The sequence below is a fragment of the Ursus arctos genome, unplaced genomic scaffold, assembly GCF_023065955.2.
Source record: "Ursus arctos isolate Adak ecotype North America unplaced genomic scaffold, UrsArc2.0 scaffold_32, whole genome shotgun sequence".
Classification (NCBI taxonomy): domain Eukaryota; kingdom Metazoa; phylum Chordata; class Mammalia; order Carnivora; family Ursidae; genus Ursus; species Ursus arctos.
The window spans coordinates 29,480,367-29,497,087 of record NW_026623008.1 but is presented as its reverse complement, the minus strand read 5'-3'; the positions used below and the strand labels follow the sequence as shown (position 1 = coordinate 29,497,087).

General features: G+C 43.8%; 1 protein-coding gene across 27 annotated transcripts in view; it reads right to left on the bottom strand.

Annotated features, from left to right (window-relative positions):
- Window positions 1-16,721, bottom strand: part of MACF1 (microtubule actin crosslinking factor 1) — a 328,942-nt gene that overhangs the window by 67,816 nt on the left and 244,405 nt on the right. For all 27 annotated transcript variants that reach the window (XM_044390486.3, XM_044390500.3, XM_048221817.2 and 24 more), the window contains 4 exons: window positions 16,089-16,218; window positions 15,207-15,406; window positions 11,784-12,279; window positions 9,643-11,114 (listed from right to left, as the gene is read on the bottom strand). In XM_044390486.3, coding sequence (XP_044246421.2) covers window positions 9,643-11,114; window positions 11,784-12,279; window positions 15,207-15,406; window positions 16,089-16,218 — 2,298 coding nt within the window. The remainder of the gene's footprint in view (window positions 1-9,642; window positions 11,115-11,783; window positions 12,280-15,206; window positions 15,407-16,088; window positions 16,219-16,721) is intronic.

The window sequence follows — 16,721 nt, the reverse complement described above, 5'->3', positions numbered from 1 at the left end:
TCTGATGAGTAACTCTGAGTTACTGGGGAAGTCACTGAGCTGGTAGTGGCTTCTGGTTAATTCTGGTTAATGATATGAAAATAACACTGATTTGTAGAGCACATAAGCCAAGGTCAAAATGGTCTCAGAAAAACATGCTGGCTGTGGGATTTTTTTTTTTAAAGATTTTATTTATTTATTCGACAGAGATAGAGACAGCCAGCGAGAGAGGGAACACAAGCAGGGGGAGTGGGAGAGGAAGAAGCAGGCCCATAGCGGAGGAGCCTGATGTGGGGCTCGATCCCATAACTCCGGGATCACGCCCTGAGCCAAAGGCAGACGCTTAACCGCTGTGCCACCCAGGCGCCCCTGGCTGTGGGATTTTGATATGAATAAGTTAACAAGTTAATGAATAAGTAAGCAAACAAGTATATGTATGTATGTGTACATAAAGTATATTTAAAGTTGTGTTACGAGTCATGACCTATACTGCCTATATACTGCAACTCTAAGGTTAGAAACCAGCTCTACACTCGTTCCCCACAAAAACTGCTCAGGAAAGCTGTCTGTCCATCCACTTGTTTCACTGCTGCCACTGAGCTAATTTTACTGTACCCTCACAATTTCCATTTTTCCAAAAAGAGAAAGAACTAATCTAATCGGGAACTGGGTCTTTGAGCAAATCTTCTGGAGAATAATTATCTCTAGGCACAAAGGGCATAACTTCTTATTAAAAAGATTTCATAATATTCTAATTTGTATGCCTGGATACATTTTTTTGTAAAATAAGAGATTATTATCATTTATTGAGCACTTAATATATGCCCAGTGCTTTCATCTACATCACTTCATTTAACTCTCATAAAAACTCTAAAGGTATGATTTATCATTTCACATTTTATAGTTTAAGTAACTATACAGAGAGGTTAAATAATTTCCCCCAAGGTCACTTAGCTAGTAAATGATAGAGCCAGAATTTAAAGCTGGGTATTTCTGACTCAAACTCTTTTTTTTTTTACTACAGTAAGTTGCATGAAGTATGAAGACTCTTCCTAGCCGTGAACTAACTGGGTTGGTGACAATGACTCTAAAGTGATGGGTAACAACTACAAGACAATATTTCAGGATTTGGCTTTCTTTAAGTGCACTTGAAGTAGCAAATTTCTTTCTTTGTCTTGTTCAGGCTAATGCCAAAATGAAATTGTGTTCCTTTAACATATGTTAACTAGTAGAGAAGGAAGGGAGTCCACAGGCAAGAAAAAGAGGTTCGGAATCTAGGCTAGGATTAGAATTTCTCAGGATTCACAAGGATTTGCCTCAAGTCTTGCAAAGTAGACAGCATTTTGAATCCCAGAGCTCACATGGCTTATGAGAAATTAAGAGCACTCATCTAATCAGTCATATATTCGCTAATCTCCAAGTACATGTACACCAATATGTTAACTACTTCGAGGGACACGAAAATAAATTTATTGAGATTAGAGATGGGACAAATGCACAGAATCAGAAAACACCAAAGTTTGGCAGTCTATGATAAAGACCAAATGAGCTACACATCTTAAGTGGTTTAGGAGAACAGGAGAAGTAGTGAGCTGGGTAGATCAAGGAGGCTTTGGGGAGACATGGTACTTGAACCAAGCCTTCAGGTTTGGGTAGAAATAGGCAAAATGTGTAAGGAGTGTTTGGGATAAGTGGATGGAGTGGATGGATGGTCTATGTAAGAAATAAGACTGGGAAAATAGTGGGGATCAAATATGTAGTTTCCAAGGCTGGAGAAGGAAAAGACTAGAGGCACAGATATAGACCAGTTCTGAAGGATGCCATCACTTAACCTATCAGATCAGGTGGCCCCTACACTGATCTCGGTGCAGGATAAGCACCCACAGAAAGAAGGGTGAAAACAGACAGAAGCTAGGGAAGGCACCTTGGAGGCCCAAGTTCTAAAGGCTACAGCATAATTTGTCTGTTTTTTCCATGGGAACCATGTGCGTACATGTTTGCTGTCCAATCAGAGAAGCTCTCTGCATTCCTAACAGAGGATCCTTTGTTCCAAACAGCAAGGCTCAAAAGAGACAGTCTGATAAAATCACACTGAGAGCAGGACTCCCAGCTGGTGCAGGGGCTGATGCCATTCCATAACACACCCTACAGGAAGCGGCCTGAGATACGCAGCTGATTGATTTCCACAGCAGGAGCCTTGTGGAGGGGTGGGGTGGGGACTGGTCAAGCATTAAGAGAATTCTTTAGCCACTGACTCAAATTAGTTCACCAGGATGCTGACTTTATCCAACAGATCTGTGTAAGTCACTCTCAGAACTAACACTAGTGTGTTGACTAATTTTTTAAAAGAGGGAGGAAAACCATGAAGCTTTGCCAGGCAGTGGAACTCTTTTGTCAATTAACTCTTACTTGTCATGGCATCTGAAGAGGGGGAAAAAATATCAAACCCCCACCTCTCTAGAAGTGGGCTGAATAAGATGCTAGTAGCAGCCTCTCCAGTTGTGACAATCAAAAATGTCTCTGGATTTTGCTGAATGTCCCCTAACGGGCAAAACTGCCCCCAGTTCAGAACTATTGGTCAAACATGGCCTTTGGTACCAAACAAACCTTTCCAATCCCAGCTCTAACAGTCACTTGCAGTTGGCTTGAACAAAGTATTATAACACCTTCACGTCACAGAGTTCTCTTGTCTGCAACTGGAATTTTAAATGTCTGACTGATGGGGGGAGGTTAGGGTTTGAGCTCACTTAGACTTAGGTGTCTCTCACCGTACTTGCCACTACATATCACTGCCGCTGCACTCCCTTGTGCCTGCTTCCCGTAACACACTGTCCCCCCACAAGGCCTGGCACAGAGCAAGTGCTCAGTACGAATGGACTGAAAGGAATAAGGAGCCCCTTCCTCCCAACCCCCACCAAGGGATCCATGGACCATCACCACGTAGCACTTATTCTTATCCCAGACTGGCCAAAGTTCTGAAAGGTCCACGTTTCAATCACAGGGCTAGCAGCAGGAAAACAGCTTGTGATGGCCTAGGGAATAAGTGTATCCCATTCATCTTCCACCGCCAATACCAGAGGCTGGTATTTGAAAAGCACTCAGTAGTGGCAGTGGCTAAGTATTAAGGAAGGTGGGGAGGGAGCACATTCTTCCCATAGCTAGGTTTTCCCAACCAGGACAGCTGAGACTTGGGAAGAATCCGTTTGGCAGGAGACAGCCCTCTGGTGCAGTGATGCTTTGGTGCGGTGACCTGACACGACTCCCTGTGGGACTCATTTCATTCCTGGTGAACCAACCAACCCTAACAATAAAGTGCCCTTCAGAGCAACTTACCACACTTCCTAGAGGCTCCCTGCTTATGCTATGGCTCGTGTGCCAGCCAGCTAGCTTGAAGGTGCCTAGGATTTTTCTGAACCTAAGGCTGAGGACTAAGCCAAGGCCTGAGACTGGTTACCGTTCATTTCCAGATACAATGAGAAACAGTCCTGTTCTACAAGTCTGTGCTTATCTCAACCGTGTTCACTAAACAAATACTCAACAATAAACCTAAGTTCTGCATGGAGTAAATTCTAGTTTTTCTAGAAACATATTTTTCTTCCTTCTTGTAAAAAATAGTGAACCTTAGTTGCAAATGCTACATGCTGATATGATATGTGAAGAATTCCAGGAAACTCAAATCAAACTGCTCAGTCCTTTCCTTTGTTGCTTTAAAATCTTCCCTTGCTATCAAAATATGCAGACAGATTTTTGTGTGTGTGAAATCCATCAATGATTTCTTGACGATCTTCCATTTGGTTTTACTACCTTCTCTGAGGCGTGAGGCTCCTTTAAGATGATGTAATGGCTGCAATCTTGGGATTTTGCTTTGTGATGCTGATATTTAAAATACTAGTGGGGATACTTAAAATGGGGCTGGAAAAAGTTCAACATAAAGCAAACCTAGGGGCGCCTGAGTGGCACAGCGGTTAAGCGCCTGCCTTCGGCTCAGGGCGTGATCCCGGTGTTATGGGATCGAGCCCCACATCAGGCTCCTCCGCTATGAGCCTGCTTCTTCCTCTCCCACTCCCCCTGCTTGTGTTCCCTCTCCCGCTGGCTATCTCTGTCAAATAAATAAATAAAATCTTAAAAAAAAAAAAAAATAAAAAAAAAATAAAGCAAACCTAAAGTCCTTAAAGTTGCCTTTTTCACCTTCTCCCCACCCATTTGCTACAGTGGGGGCAGAGAGGATTATTACAGAGTCCTGGGATTCTGGTGGGGGGTTGGGGGGTGGTCTCCAAAGGGTTATAAGTATCAGCAGCCAAACTGTGAGTTCCTGGGCTGAGGAGAGCAACTGACAGACCGTAGTCTCCCCTTAAAAGCATGGAACGAGGAAGCTTCCTGAAGTATTTCCACACAGGAAGTTCCTCTTCTCTTTAGAAACGCATCATCAACCAAACACCTGCATCAACAACTCCACGAAAAATGAACTGCTGACGCCAGGGAAAGTGCCTAGGAAATTTTAAACCAGACACGGATTAGTACTAGCAAAAATCAAGAATCCAGGGCTTGGCCTAAAGGAAGGCTGACTTAGAGGCAGTTGCTGCTACCACACAGCCTTAATCAGATTATGAGAAGGCGTCTGCTACATAAATATTTAACTTAATCAACCAGCACCTTTTCCAGCTGAATTCTAAGTTTCCCACATGTAGGTGGCAATTTTCTTCAAAGGCAGTGGTTCTCAACCAAGGGAGATTTTTGCCTTACAGGGGACGTTGAGCAGTGTCTAGAGAGACATTTTTGGTTGTTACACTGGAGAAGGGTTGCTACTGGCATCTAGTGGGTATAGACCAGGGAGGCTGCCAAACACCCTGCCGTGCACAGGACAACCCCCCACCACAAAGAACTATCCAGCCCACAATGTCAAGAGTGCCTAGGCTGAGAAATGCTGTTCTAGGGCATTCTCTTTACTTCCTTGGACCCTAGTAGTTCCTATTGGAGTAGCCTCGTGGAAGGAAGGAAGGAAGGAAGGAAGGAAGGAAGGAAGGAAGGAAGGAAGGAGAGGATGGAAGAAAGAAAAAACCAGGACAGGCCAAGGGTCAGCACGAGGCTGGACAGGGGTGCCTACTCAACTTTCCTTGCTGTTGTAGAGCTGGAGATACTGAAACCTCTAGGTGACAGACAGGTCATACCAAGTGTGATTTCCTTTCTTTCCAAGGGCAGGCAGATAATGCTGATCTCATTTGCTTTATTCTCTAGTGAATCTAACTGGCAAAACCGTAGATGGGCTGATACTGTCTTTGTAATTGTTTGAAAGGCAGGAAAGTATCTTTGTGTAAATTGGCAGCCTTTCAGCTCCATGTCAGGCCCTGTCTTCTAAGAGTTTTCATGTGTGCTCAGAGGGAAGCCTAAACTCGCCTTCCATGAAGCAAAAAAATCAAATGAAGAGGTTTACAGGGCCTTCTTGTTCTGGCGTTATGGCAGGATACCAAGGTCTTCAGACAAAGGCTGTAAGCATGCGCAATCCCTGACCCCGGGCTCTGCTCAACCAGAATTAGGATTGAGAACAGTCCTAAGCAAGCCCACGGCCTTACCTATATCCCACCAGCCCAGCCTCAAAGGCAAGGAAGGAAAAGACCAACAGGCTTGGGTGCTTTCAATGCACCATTAGGTGAAGTGAACCTTTGTGAGAAACCTATGGACCCTAAAATGTTTCCATTTTTCCCACTTGTTCTTTCTTGTCACCAAGTGATGGAGTGCTGAATCTGAAGCCTGGCCCAAATACGCAGTAAATACAAATTAACACATGTAATACAGACTACCAAGGGCATCTGGGTTTCTTGATGCTGCTCTTGATGCCCTGCTTCCCGAATGAGAGGCCACTGTGGTTCTTGGGCAGAGAGAGAGAGAAAGACAGTGTGTGTGTGTGTGTGTGTGTGTGTGTGTGTGTGTGTGTAGGAAGGGGTTGGTTTGAGACCCAGAATGATCTCAATTCTTGACTATAAAACTAGCACAGGGAATTTCAAGATGAGGAAAGCCTCGTGTTATCATCACAGTTAATAGATTTCTTTGGCTTCGGTTTCAGTGAAATAAAGGTCCCTCCTTTCTTGTTAGTGTCCTGTTATGCACATACAATTCCTTTTCCTCAATAATCACTGACTCTCGTTCAGGAAAACAGAATTTCCTGAAGAGATTAGCCAAAGTCTTTTCCTTCCAGTTTTCTGAAAACATACTCAACATTCTCATTTGAGATTTCTGGAATGACGGAACCCAGTAAAGCACCTAATTCAGGAAGGTTTGAGGTCTTTGCCTGTGTAGAGTGGGAGAGGACTCTCTTCCCATTTGATAATCCTTACTGGCTGCCCAGATTCTATCATTTACTCAGAAGCAACTGAGGGAAAAGCCTTTCCTTGGAATAATGACTTTCAGTTTTTCACGTTCATTTAAGGAGGAAATAACTTTTCCCACAAGCTGCCTCTCTACTAGGCATTTCTCAGCACTACTGCACAGCCCCAAGTAAGCCTGGGGTTGTCCCCAGACCTGATTCATCTGTCCCTTCCACCCATCCGCAGTGGAGTCAGCCAGGTCAGGGCAGAGCCCGCACTTCCGTCTATAGACTCATATCCTCTTCTCTTTAGCAGATTCTGTGCTGAGAGTGTGATCCCATTAAAGGAACAAAAAAGGGCCACGGGGCTAGATCCCTGGAACCCTGGGTTCATGACCTGAAACAAAGGCCGACCCTTAACGACTGAGCCACCCAGGCGCCCCTCTGGTTTTGACTTATTAGAAACACTTTGAATCTGAAAGCAGAGTCACGCCTTATGAATCTGGTCTGCTGTTTTAGTGAGGGAAGATTAATCCATTGCTGGATATAGAGCACATTAACCCAGAACTCAATACTCAAACCACAAAAATGACTCAGTCCTCAGAATGGGTCCAAAAAGACCTTCCCTTTACTTAGCCTCTCAGGGACTGTGGAACTGACACACTGAGCTTTCCCCTCCCATTGTTTTCACTTCCCAAGAGCTCAGCAGGAGCTGAGCCAGGAGTGTGCTCCTCCCCTCCTGACCAAAGGCCTTTGCTGGGAGGAGACAAAAACTCTTCCCAAAGCCGTTGACTTTATAAGGCGGACCTGTGGAACCAGGCTTCTGATTTGCACCCCCAACGTGAGGAGGATACACACAAGGCGCACAGCTCCACCACCCTCTTTCTCTCTCTTTTCTCCCAGTCTTGCATTTCAACGGCAGTCCCCTGCAGAGAAACACACTCTAAGGGGACCAGCTCATCAGTGTCTGGTCCCAGTCCTCACAGGGTATTGGTAGTGGGAGGCTTATTCTTAGAAATCAGCAAAACAAACACGCTATCATAAACAACTAAGCAGTGACAACTCTGAGCACTTCCAGGCTACATACTAGGCTACAAATAAAATACAGTAACGTCCAGTAATTTCTTAAAATCTTCCAGCTACATCAAAATTCAGAATGTTTCTAGCAACCTAGGATTAAATGAAAAGGAAATGATTAGTTGTCCTCAAATCCACTCTGTATGCCTGCCTGTGGACTCTTTTTTATATTCCAGCTTGTATTTAATGCAATTTTAACAGGCTTGTTTACTTCATTTTCCAGTTCACTGAAGATGAGAAGTAAGGGACACACTGCTAAAGGCAGGCCCAGTGACAGAAGTGAGAAGTAACCGCAGGAGGGTAGAACACAGCTATCCGGATAAGAGGGAGGAACTTAGGGAGGCGCCTGGGTGGCACAGCGGTTAAGCGTCTGCCTTCGGCTCAGGGCGTGATCCCGGCGTTATGGGATCGAGCCCCACATCAGGCTCCTCCGCTGGGAGCCTGCTTCTTCCTCTCCCACTCCCCCTGCTTGTGTTCCCTCTCTCGCTGGCTGTCTCTATCCTGTCGAATAAATAAATAAAATCTTAAAAAAAAAAAAAAAAAAAAGAGGGAGGAACTTAGAAGCTACACACACGCTAAGACGCACTAAACAAGAACTTCAAAACCCAACTCAACCTGCACAGTGATTGAGAAACGTTCAATACAAAGCAGCCCCAAATGTCTCTAATATCCTTGAGGATATCACCATCAGAGAGAACAGCATCATCTTTTTACTAACACTAACCTGCACTCATCAAGAAAAACGTCTACACGACATAGTGGTTAGAAGATCAGGCAAATAAAATTTAAAACAATTCCCATGTAAATCAGAATCTAGTTTGATAAAACTATTCTGAAGCCCAAAGGGAGAGGCTTCAGTTTTCTAAGAAATTCGTTTATTTGGTTAGACAGCTAATCCTAAGTAAGCCAGAGCCTGTAGAAGACAGTCTCTCCTTTGAGGCGCTACAGTGGAAGAGGCAGGAACACCACATGTGATGAAGCAAGAAGGGCCACCCCGCCACTGGAATGGAGGTGTGGGCGTTTCCAAGAAGAAAACATGTGGGCTCACAGGTCTGAATTTCCCCTTCCTCCCCCTCCTTATTTGGGGCCTCGAAAATCCCAAAAATGATGACTTGTCACTCCAAAGTGCACCGTCTCCAAACACCATAGAGGGTCTTCAGCCAATGTCCCGCTTCAGAGCTGAACATCCCCTAAGTTGAGGGTCCTTCTGAAATAGCCACCCTTCTGTACTTGGGTCTTGTAACTTTTCTCAGGACTACGGGGCTCTGACCTGGTGTCAACACCACCTCTCCATCCATGTCTGTACTCAAAAAAATCCTGACAGGCAGGGGCTTTAGAGAACAAACTCTGATGGCAGGAGTATGACGGTGTACGTGGGAATAATTAACACTAGTGATGGAAACAAAGTGCTGGAAGCAGCCTTTCCACATCTACTCCGTGCACCAGGACGGAAAAGCAGTAGAGGGCCCTCCAGCAGTGGAGTGAGGCCGTTTTTGGCATTGACAACAGAGGAAACTCAGGATGAAAGGCTCCTATCCTGAGAGCCATGACCCAACAGACAGTCCTGAAAGTTCCAAGCCCCTAACCTGGCAAAATCGCATTTTTTAGTCAACTCCTCCCATCTTCCCCTGTTGTTTTCATTTCGACTCACAAAATCTCAGGACTGGAAATTCTGACTCAGGCAAAGAATTAAAACATTTTTGCAGTTAGGGTGGTGCTTTTCAAACTCTCCTATAGGCCAAGAACTCGTACTCCTGGAGGCCTGGGGTATAGTCTTAAGCACTGCCTGCTCTAAGTGGGAATTTCCTTTGAAATGTCATGTTTCATCCTAATAACTCATGAGAATTTTGATTTTATTTCATAATACATCAATAACTTTCCCCTGAAATATGAGGAAAAAAAATCAACACTTCAGGAAGATGACCTTTGTTTATCTTATGACTTCTCACACCTCAAATGAAAAACAGGGACCCGGAGAAACATCCGCTGCTGTTACAAATCACAAGAGGAGATTCTCAGAGTAAGCAAAAACGTTTGGACATTTCTTTCTATACCCTTAGTTGGTTATTGACACTGAAATAAATTACAATAGAAAAATGTTCAAACCAGTTGCCCAGAATCCAAGAGACTGTTTAGTCTCCAGACAGTGTGCTTTGACGGTGTTGGAAGTGAGAATAGCAGCCCCGGGGACAAAAGTTAAGATGTATATACAACGGGTTTCCAAGCTACATGAAAAGAAATACGTATCAGATAGCAAAAGATTAAAAAACAAGGGCAAGACTTACTTTAAAATCTGCTAATTGTTGGTTGATGAGATCCACTTCGGTCCCCACGACCCACTGGAGGGCCTCACCCTCCTCTGCCGCTGTGGTCATGTCGTTGAGGGCTTTCAGCTTCCTGTAGAAGTCCTCCACGCGGCCCAGCGTCAGCTCCAGCTGCTCCTGGCGAGCCCTGCTCCTCTCTGTCAGTTTACCACACTGCTTGTTCAGGGCTTCGAGCTCCCTCTTGAGACCTAGCAAGTCCAGAGTCCCCTCTTCCTCCAGCATCTGCCGACACTCTGCTTCAGAGGCCTCTATGTCTAACCTGAGGGCTTGGATTTTGTGGAGGAATAGCCGTACATCCTCAATTTGAGACTGGAGGCTATCGGTGTCTCTGCCGATGGCACCCATGCCGTCTAGCTCATCGTCCAGGTCCGCCAGCTGAGAAAACATCTCTCGGACTCGGCAGTGAAACTGGCCAATCCCCTCCAGCTTGTTTTCCATTGTCATGCAACCACTGTTCACTCTCTGCTTCACTTCCAGGAACTCTTGCTGGGCGACCTCGGCTTGATGTAGAAGTTGGGAAGCATCAGATCCATCTGGGGCATCTTCTACCAGGCCCCGAGTGAAGTTCCTCAGGTAGTCTACCTGGGGCTCCAGGGTCTGCAGCACTTCCTGTTGAGCTCTTAGCTTCTCCAGGTTCTTGTTACTACAGGCTTGAGAGCCTAGAGCATCAAAGATCTCAAGTTGGTGTTTGGCCCCTTCAACCCTCTTTTCAATATTTTTAAAGCTTTCCTGGAACTCCTTGAGCCTCTGAGTCATTTCTTCAAGAGACCCTGTTTTGGCCTGTAGTTCTTCTGTAATGGAATCCATGTTCTGGTTGATCCCAGCCTTCTCATCCCGGATATCATCTTCATCCGTTTCTGAGGAGTTGATCAGAATGTCAGCAGCACTGTTCAGGATTTCCAGCAGGGAGCGGCGCTTTTCCACCTCACTCAGCATAGCCTTTGATCTCAGGAGATTGGACTCCAGCTGCACTGGATCCAGAGTGACCTGCAAGTCCGACATCTTGGCCTTACAATCTTCTATCCATGGCACGAGGTCCTGCACATGCCACTGATATTTCTGAGCTTTCTGCAGACAATCCTTGAGCCTGGATTGTCTGTCTGCAGTTTTTTTACTAAGCTCTTCCCAGTGGCTTTTGAGCTCAACCAACTGGTTTTGTAAAGTCTTTTTCTCTTCTCCAGGAGGTACAGAAAGAAGCAGAGATTCTCCTTCGGCCACAATCACCTCATAGGAACCACTGTGTTGGTTGAGGCTCTTCTGAAACTCTTCGTTCTCCTGGAGCTGAGCCTGTAGCCGCTCCAATTTTGCAGAAATTGGGCAGTTTTTCGCTTGCTGGCTTTGTTTGTCATCCAACCAGGTTCTCAGCTCATCAAACATTTGCTGGAACTGCTGGGTGCTGGCAAGAGCTGCCTGGAGTCTGTTCATGCGATCAGCTGAAATGAGAAAATCAAATGTAAACCAATCAAATCTGAACATGGCATTCAAAATGTTTGCTGAGAGTATATGGTCTAATCTTTGGGGAAGGAAGCTAATGCTAACTGAGGGCCTACCATAAAAGCAGCACGGAACTGGTCTCCTTCATATGCTAGATCTCATTTAATCCTCACATCAACCTTGTAAGGTGATCTGAGTAACAGAAGTAAACTTTTACTTCTAAGCTGGTAAAAGGCCATAAATGTTTCTAGAGAAAGGCAACAAATTGATGGCAAAATTCTTCTTGTACAAGGCCATCATAAGCATCTAATTCTGCAATATGGTATGTATGTGTGTGTGCACGCACACGGTATAAATGAGTGTTAGTGAAAGTATGTGTGTAACTCCACCTATACATGTATCTGTGAGCATGAATCTCTACCCGCTGACGAAACGGATATCAGTGCTCTTATCTCTGGGATTACGCCATATAAAGCTTCACATATTGTTAGTGCTCAGTCAACATGTGATAACCACAGTGGTTCTCACTGAAGCTGGACAAAGGGTGAGGGTAACACTAGTCTGAGTCCGAAACCTGCTTACAGGTTACCCTAGAGTCTTGGGACTATCATGAAGCCAATCTTCTGGCCTGCCACTAATGTCAGCCGTGTGTGCCTACCCTAACTTACCTGCAAGGTCTTCTAAACCTTGGAGAGGCAGGGCAACTGTCTCCAAACGCTTCTTCAGCTCATCCTTGAGGTACTGCTCCCCAATGAGTACTGAGAGCTCATCGCAAAGCGTCTGTGCCTCCTTAATCTCATGGTCCAGCTGCTCCACGTCGGATCGAATCTCACTGGTCTCCTCTAGTTGCTGCTTCACGGCCTCAGGTTGAGTGCTGATGGCTGACTGGCCACTTAGTCGCTGTCCCACTGCCTTGACCTTCTCTGATAAGTCCTGGAGCAGTTCTTGGTACTGGGTACTTTTGACAATAGCTTGGTCAATTTGGCTGGAACGGGAATTGAGTTTGTCAGTCACCTCAATCCACTTCTGATTGATGCTCTGGAGTTCTTTCTGTACTTGGCTGGTGGGTGGAGAGACATCTCCAGGGCCTGTTAGGATGCCCTGAGCCGCCTCATTCAGCTGCTCATGCTGTTGCCTGCGTGCTTCGAATTCCTTCAGCATAAACTGTAATAGAAATGACATCAAGATGTTTAGAGAGAAAAGACAGATGTAAAAAGAGTGTCAAAACAAAAACCGATTCTGGATTATGCCAAGTAGTGCCAACTCCTTTAGAAAATAAACCAGAAAACTCCAAGGACCAGGCTACTAGGAAAATGCAATATCACTTCTAACAATTGCTTCATAAAAACTTGTTTTGAAAGGTCATTGATTGTGCCTATTCCTTTTCTTATTTGTCCTACTCTGTTTCAATATCAGTTACTAACGTTGGCCTTGTTTTCTGGATTGGCACTCATCAGGTTTGCCAGACAAAACCCAGGCCTCTGAACTGCAAGTCTGGAACCCTGGGTCCCAGAGCTAGCTATATTCCTGGCTGGGCTTGCCATTTCAACTCTCTATACCTCTGTTTTTCCAAGTTTCTTTCTTGGAATTCCAACAGTGCATACAATCTATCCATTATAACATAGCACGATTAGACAATGAGCTTCTTTAAAGCAAGTAGCATGTGTTTTTACTCTTTTCTATCCACTATTTCACTCAGCAAAGTAGTTAGGGTTATAGGCACTGGAGTTGGACTGCTTAGGTTCAAATCCTGACTCTATCACTCGCGAGCTGTATATATAACCTTAGGTGAGTTTTTAAAGTTCCCCAAATCTCAGCTTCCTCATCTATAAAATGAGGAGAGAAAGTACTTATCTTGGCTGTTTTAAGGATTAAATAAAATAATTTATGGAAAGTGTTCGTTACTCACACTGTACCTAAGTAAGTAAGACATGACTTTAAGGAATAACAGATGCATAAACGATGAACTAAAATAGAATGCAAAAAAAAGTAAGAATGATAACACTGATGTGAACATGGCACTGTGAAAGCAAGAAGGATGATTAATTCTGTGGAGGATGATAAGAGGGGACAAGGGAAGTCAGGAAAGGCTTCACAGAGGACACAAGGAAGGAGTTCTCCCAGTGAGCAGACAGGCTGAGGAGGGGCATTTCAGGTGGAAGGTGTAGATTAGCACAGGCGCAGAGCAGTATGAGCAGGGTGTGTTCAAGGAAAGGACGAGTCACCTGGTGTGAGCCGAAACCTGCGTATATGGGAGAAGAGTGGGAAACGAGGCTGGCAAGACAAACTGGGACCAGATTGTGGAAAGCCTCATATACGACACTGAGCAAGTACTTGGACTTTGTTGGCAGCCAAGAGCCAGCGAAACATTTTCATGTATTCAGATGTGTGAATTAAGGAGATAATTGGTAACTGTGTGGAGAAAGTGCTAGACAAAGCCCATTAGGAGGCTGCTGCAATGGTAGAGGCCTGAGATCAAGCCTCCATAAGGGAGGAGCACTTAGCATGGAGAATTAGAACAGTGGTTCTCAAAGTATGCTCTGGGGGTCCTCAGAGTCTCCAGGCCCTTTCAGAGGGTCCATGAAGTCAAGCTATTGTCATAAAAATACTAAGATATTATTTGCCTTTTATAATTTTTCTCTCATGAATGTTCAGTGGAGTTTTCCAGAGGCTACATGACGTCTGGTATTGCAGTAGACTGAGTGCAGGAGCAGATATGAAAATGTGTGAGAACATTCTACTAAGTCAGACATCAAAGAGATTTGCAAAGCCATAAAACAATACCACTCTTTTATTAAAGTTTTTATATTTGGAAAATGTTATTTTTTCATAAAAAATAAATATGTTACTTATGTTAATGTTACAGTTTAACCAATATTGTTTTTAAATTAATTAATAAATATATATTTTTAAATTCTTCAGTATTTTTCTGTGTTTTTAAGTAGGCTCTACACCCAGCGTGGGGCTTAAACTCATGACCCTGAGATCAAGACCTGAATTGAGATCAAGAGTCAGATGCTTAACCAACTAAACCACCCAAGTGCCCTTAATAGATATCAATAGTTAAACACAAGCTCTTTGGGGGCCTCAATAATTTTTTAAAACAAATTTATTTATTTATTTTAGAGAGAGAGAGAGACAAAGAGACAGGGCAGAGGGAGAGGCAGAGGGAGAGACAGAATCTCAAGCAACTCTGTGCTGAGCACAGAGCCCAAAGTGGGGCTCAATTTCACAACCCTGAGATCATGACCTGACCCAAAATCATGAGTCAGATGCTTACTGGACTGAGCTACCCGGGGGCCCCTGGGGTCTTCAATAATTTTTAAGAGTGTAAAAGTGTTTTAAGACCAAAGAGTCTGGAAACCAGTGGAATAAAAAATATTTGTAAGTGAACTAAATAGGACTTGATAATTAATTGGATGCAGGGGCTAAAAGAAAGGGTTCCTTCAAAAACTACTCTTAGGTCTTAGTTTAGAGAACTTGGTGGACGGTGAGAAGAAATGGAACAAGTTTGAAAGAGTCTGGAAGAGGATGTAGAACAAGAGAAGGTTCTCTGGTGCTAGCCAAAAAAAAAAAAGAAGAAGAAGAAGAAGAAGAGGAGGAGGAGGAGGAGGAGGAGGAAGAAGAAAAAGTTCTCAGCAGGAAAGAATTAGAAATGACATAATTTGACCAACCTAAATGTCTATGATGGTAGGCACTTAAATCAATTCTTTTTTGAGGTTTGAGCAAGAGAGAATCTTTAAGTGAAGCCAGCAGATATAAGACATTACATTAAGTAATATGATCACTACCACTGGGGATTAAAAGTAAAATACGATTCTACAAGGTAGTCAGAAATTCCCCATTCTCACATCCGCTCATCTAACTGCCTCTGTAATGATATTAATAATACAGTTATCGACTATTTACTATCTGACAGGCACTATGATAAAGCCCTCACAGACATCTCATTTAAAGTGAGGAAATGGAACTCTGGAAGGTTAAGTGACTTGTCTAGGGTCATTTGAAATCTACTTGCTGAGAGCAGCATTCAAAACCAGGTTCATGTGACTCCAATTCCTTTGCTTAATGCAGTAAGCTTCGTGGCTCACCTGGACCTGCTGCTTTTGTGCAGTCAGCATGTTGGGGTCAATAGACAGGGGCCCCAGTACCCCCATCATCAGTTCCTTCTCCATCAGCCAGGGCCGGAGCTGGGATTCTGCAGCCTGGAAGCTGGCCAGATGACTTGCAGATTCCTCCAGCTGCCTTTGCCGGGCCATGGTCACTTCGGTGGCCCTTTCCCATCGGGAATCTGTAGAGGGGAAATGAGAGAATGTGTTCCTTTAGTCTCACCAGTCACTGTGGCCTGATCCCTAAGTTACATTCCTAATATACTGCAGGAAATGATCCCTGTAGCATTAGTTAAAAAAATTTAAGTTAAAAATAACCTTCATTTAATTTTAACCAAAGTAACACAGTTCTGTACTTGACTGTGGTAGTGGTTATATGAAACTACATACAACACACACACACACACACACACACAGATGCATGTTTATCTTATACTATTTTATGGCCTGTTTTTTAACTCTTACTATATTATAAACATCTTTCATGCCAATGTTTTTTCACGCCAATAAATATTCACCAATATCATTTATATATAGTTCAATATGAACACAGAATAATTCATCTAATCCTTCCAGTGAATGGATTATTTCCCATTTTTCATTTTCATCACCAATGCTCTCCTTATCACAGCAGATTATCAGATTGACTTGCCCAAGAAAGCCAAACTTCTGAGACTTTCGAGTGGAATCTCTGGATTCTTTTCCCTAATCAGACACACTCACTCTCTAACCCTATTTGGGCCTCTTGATTGCTTATGAAAATTAACTAAAAATAAGTCCTGCTTTATAGGATGTGCTGAAATTCTGTATTTGCTTTGAAGATAAGCAATTTGGTGAATTTACGACATCCCTCTGAATACTTACTGAGTTCCTCTTGCATTTCCTTCCAGTTTTCGGCTTCTTGTGAATTGGGATATGTCATCAGTAATCCAGCCAGGGCTTCCTTCACTTTTTGGATTTTTGGGGAATTCTGTTCCAATTCAGCCAGGAAGGCCTAGGAGAGAGAACATCAGGGATGCCATGAGATTTCTGCAGGGGAAACAGAGCTGTGTGTGTGGAGGAAAGTACGGGAAGACTGGGCCGTAATTACAGCTTCCCCTTCTGATTCTATCAGTGTCTTATTTCATGATTTTAAGATACTTAACATTTCTGCTTCAATTTTTACTTTAAAATGAAAATCTAAGTGGCAGGATCTAAATTTCTTTTATGTACAACATATTGGTAGAACCAGTAAGAAGGTATTATTAACCCCCCCCCCACACACACAAAGTGTCAGATATGATGATGATGGTGGTGATGGTCAAGGACATTTATGTAGCTGGAGAAGATGGCATACTATGTCCAATTATAACATAAAAAATTTTTGGCAAAAAACTTTTTCGATAGGACTTTCTATATGGTCTTATTTCTCCCCATAGTTTTCCTAGTCCTACATGTCAACCTTAAGAATGAACTGTAATCACAGCTATACTTAAAACTCCCAAGAGTTGGAAAGGG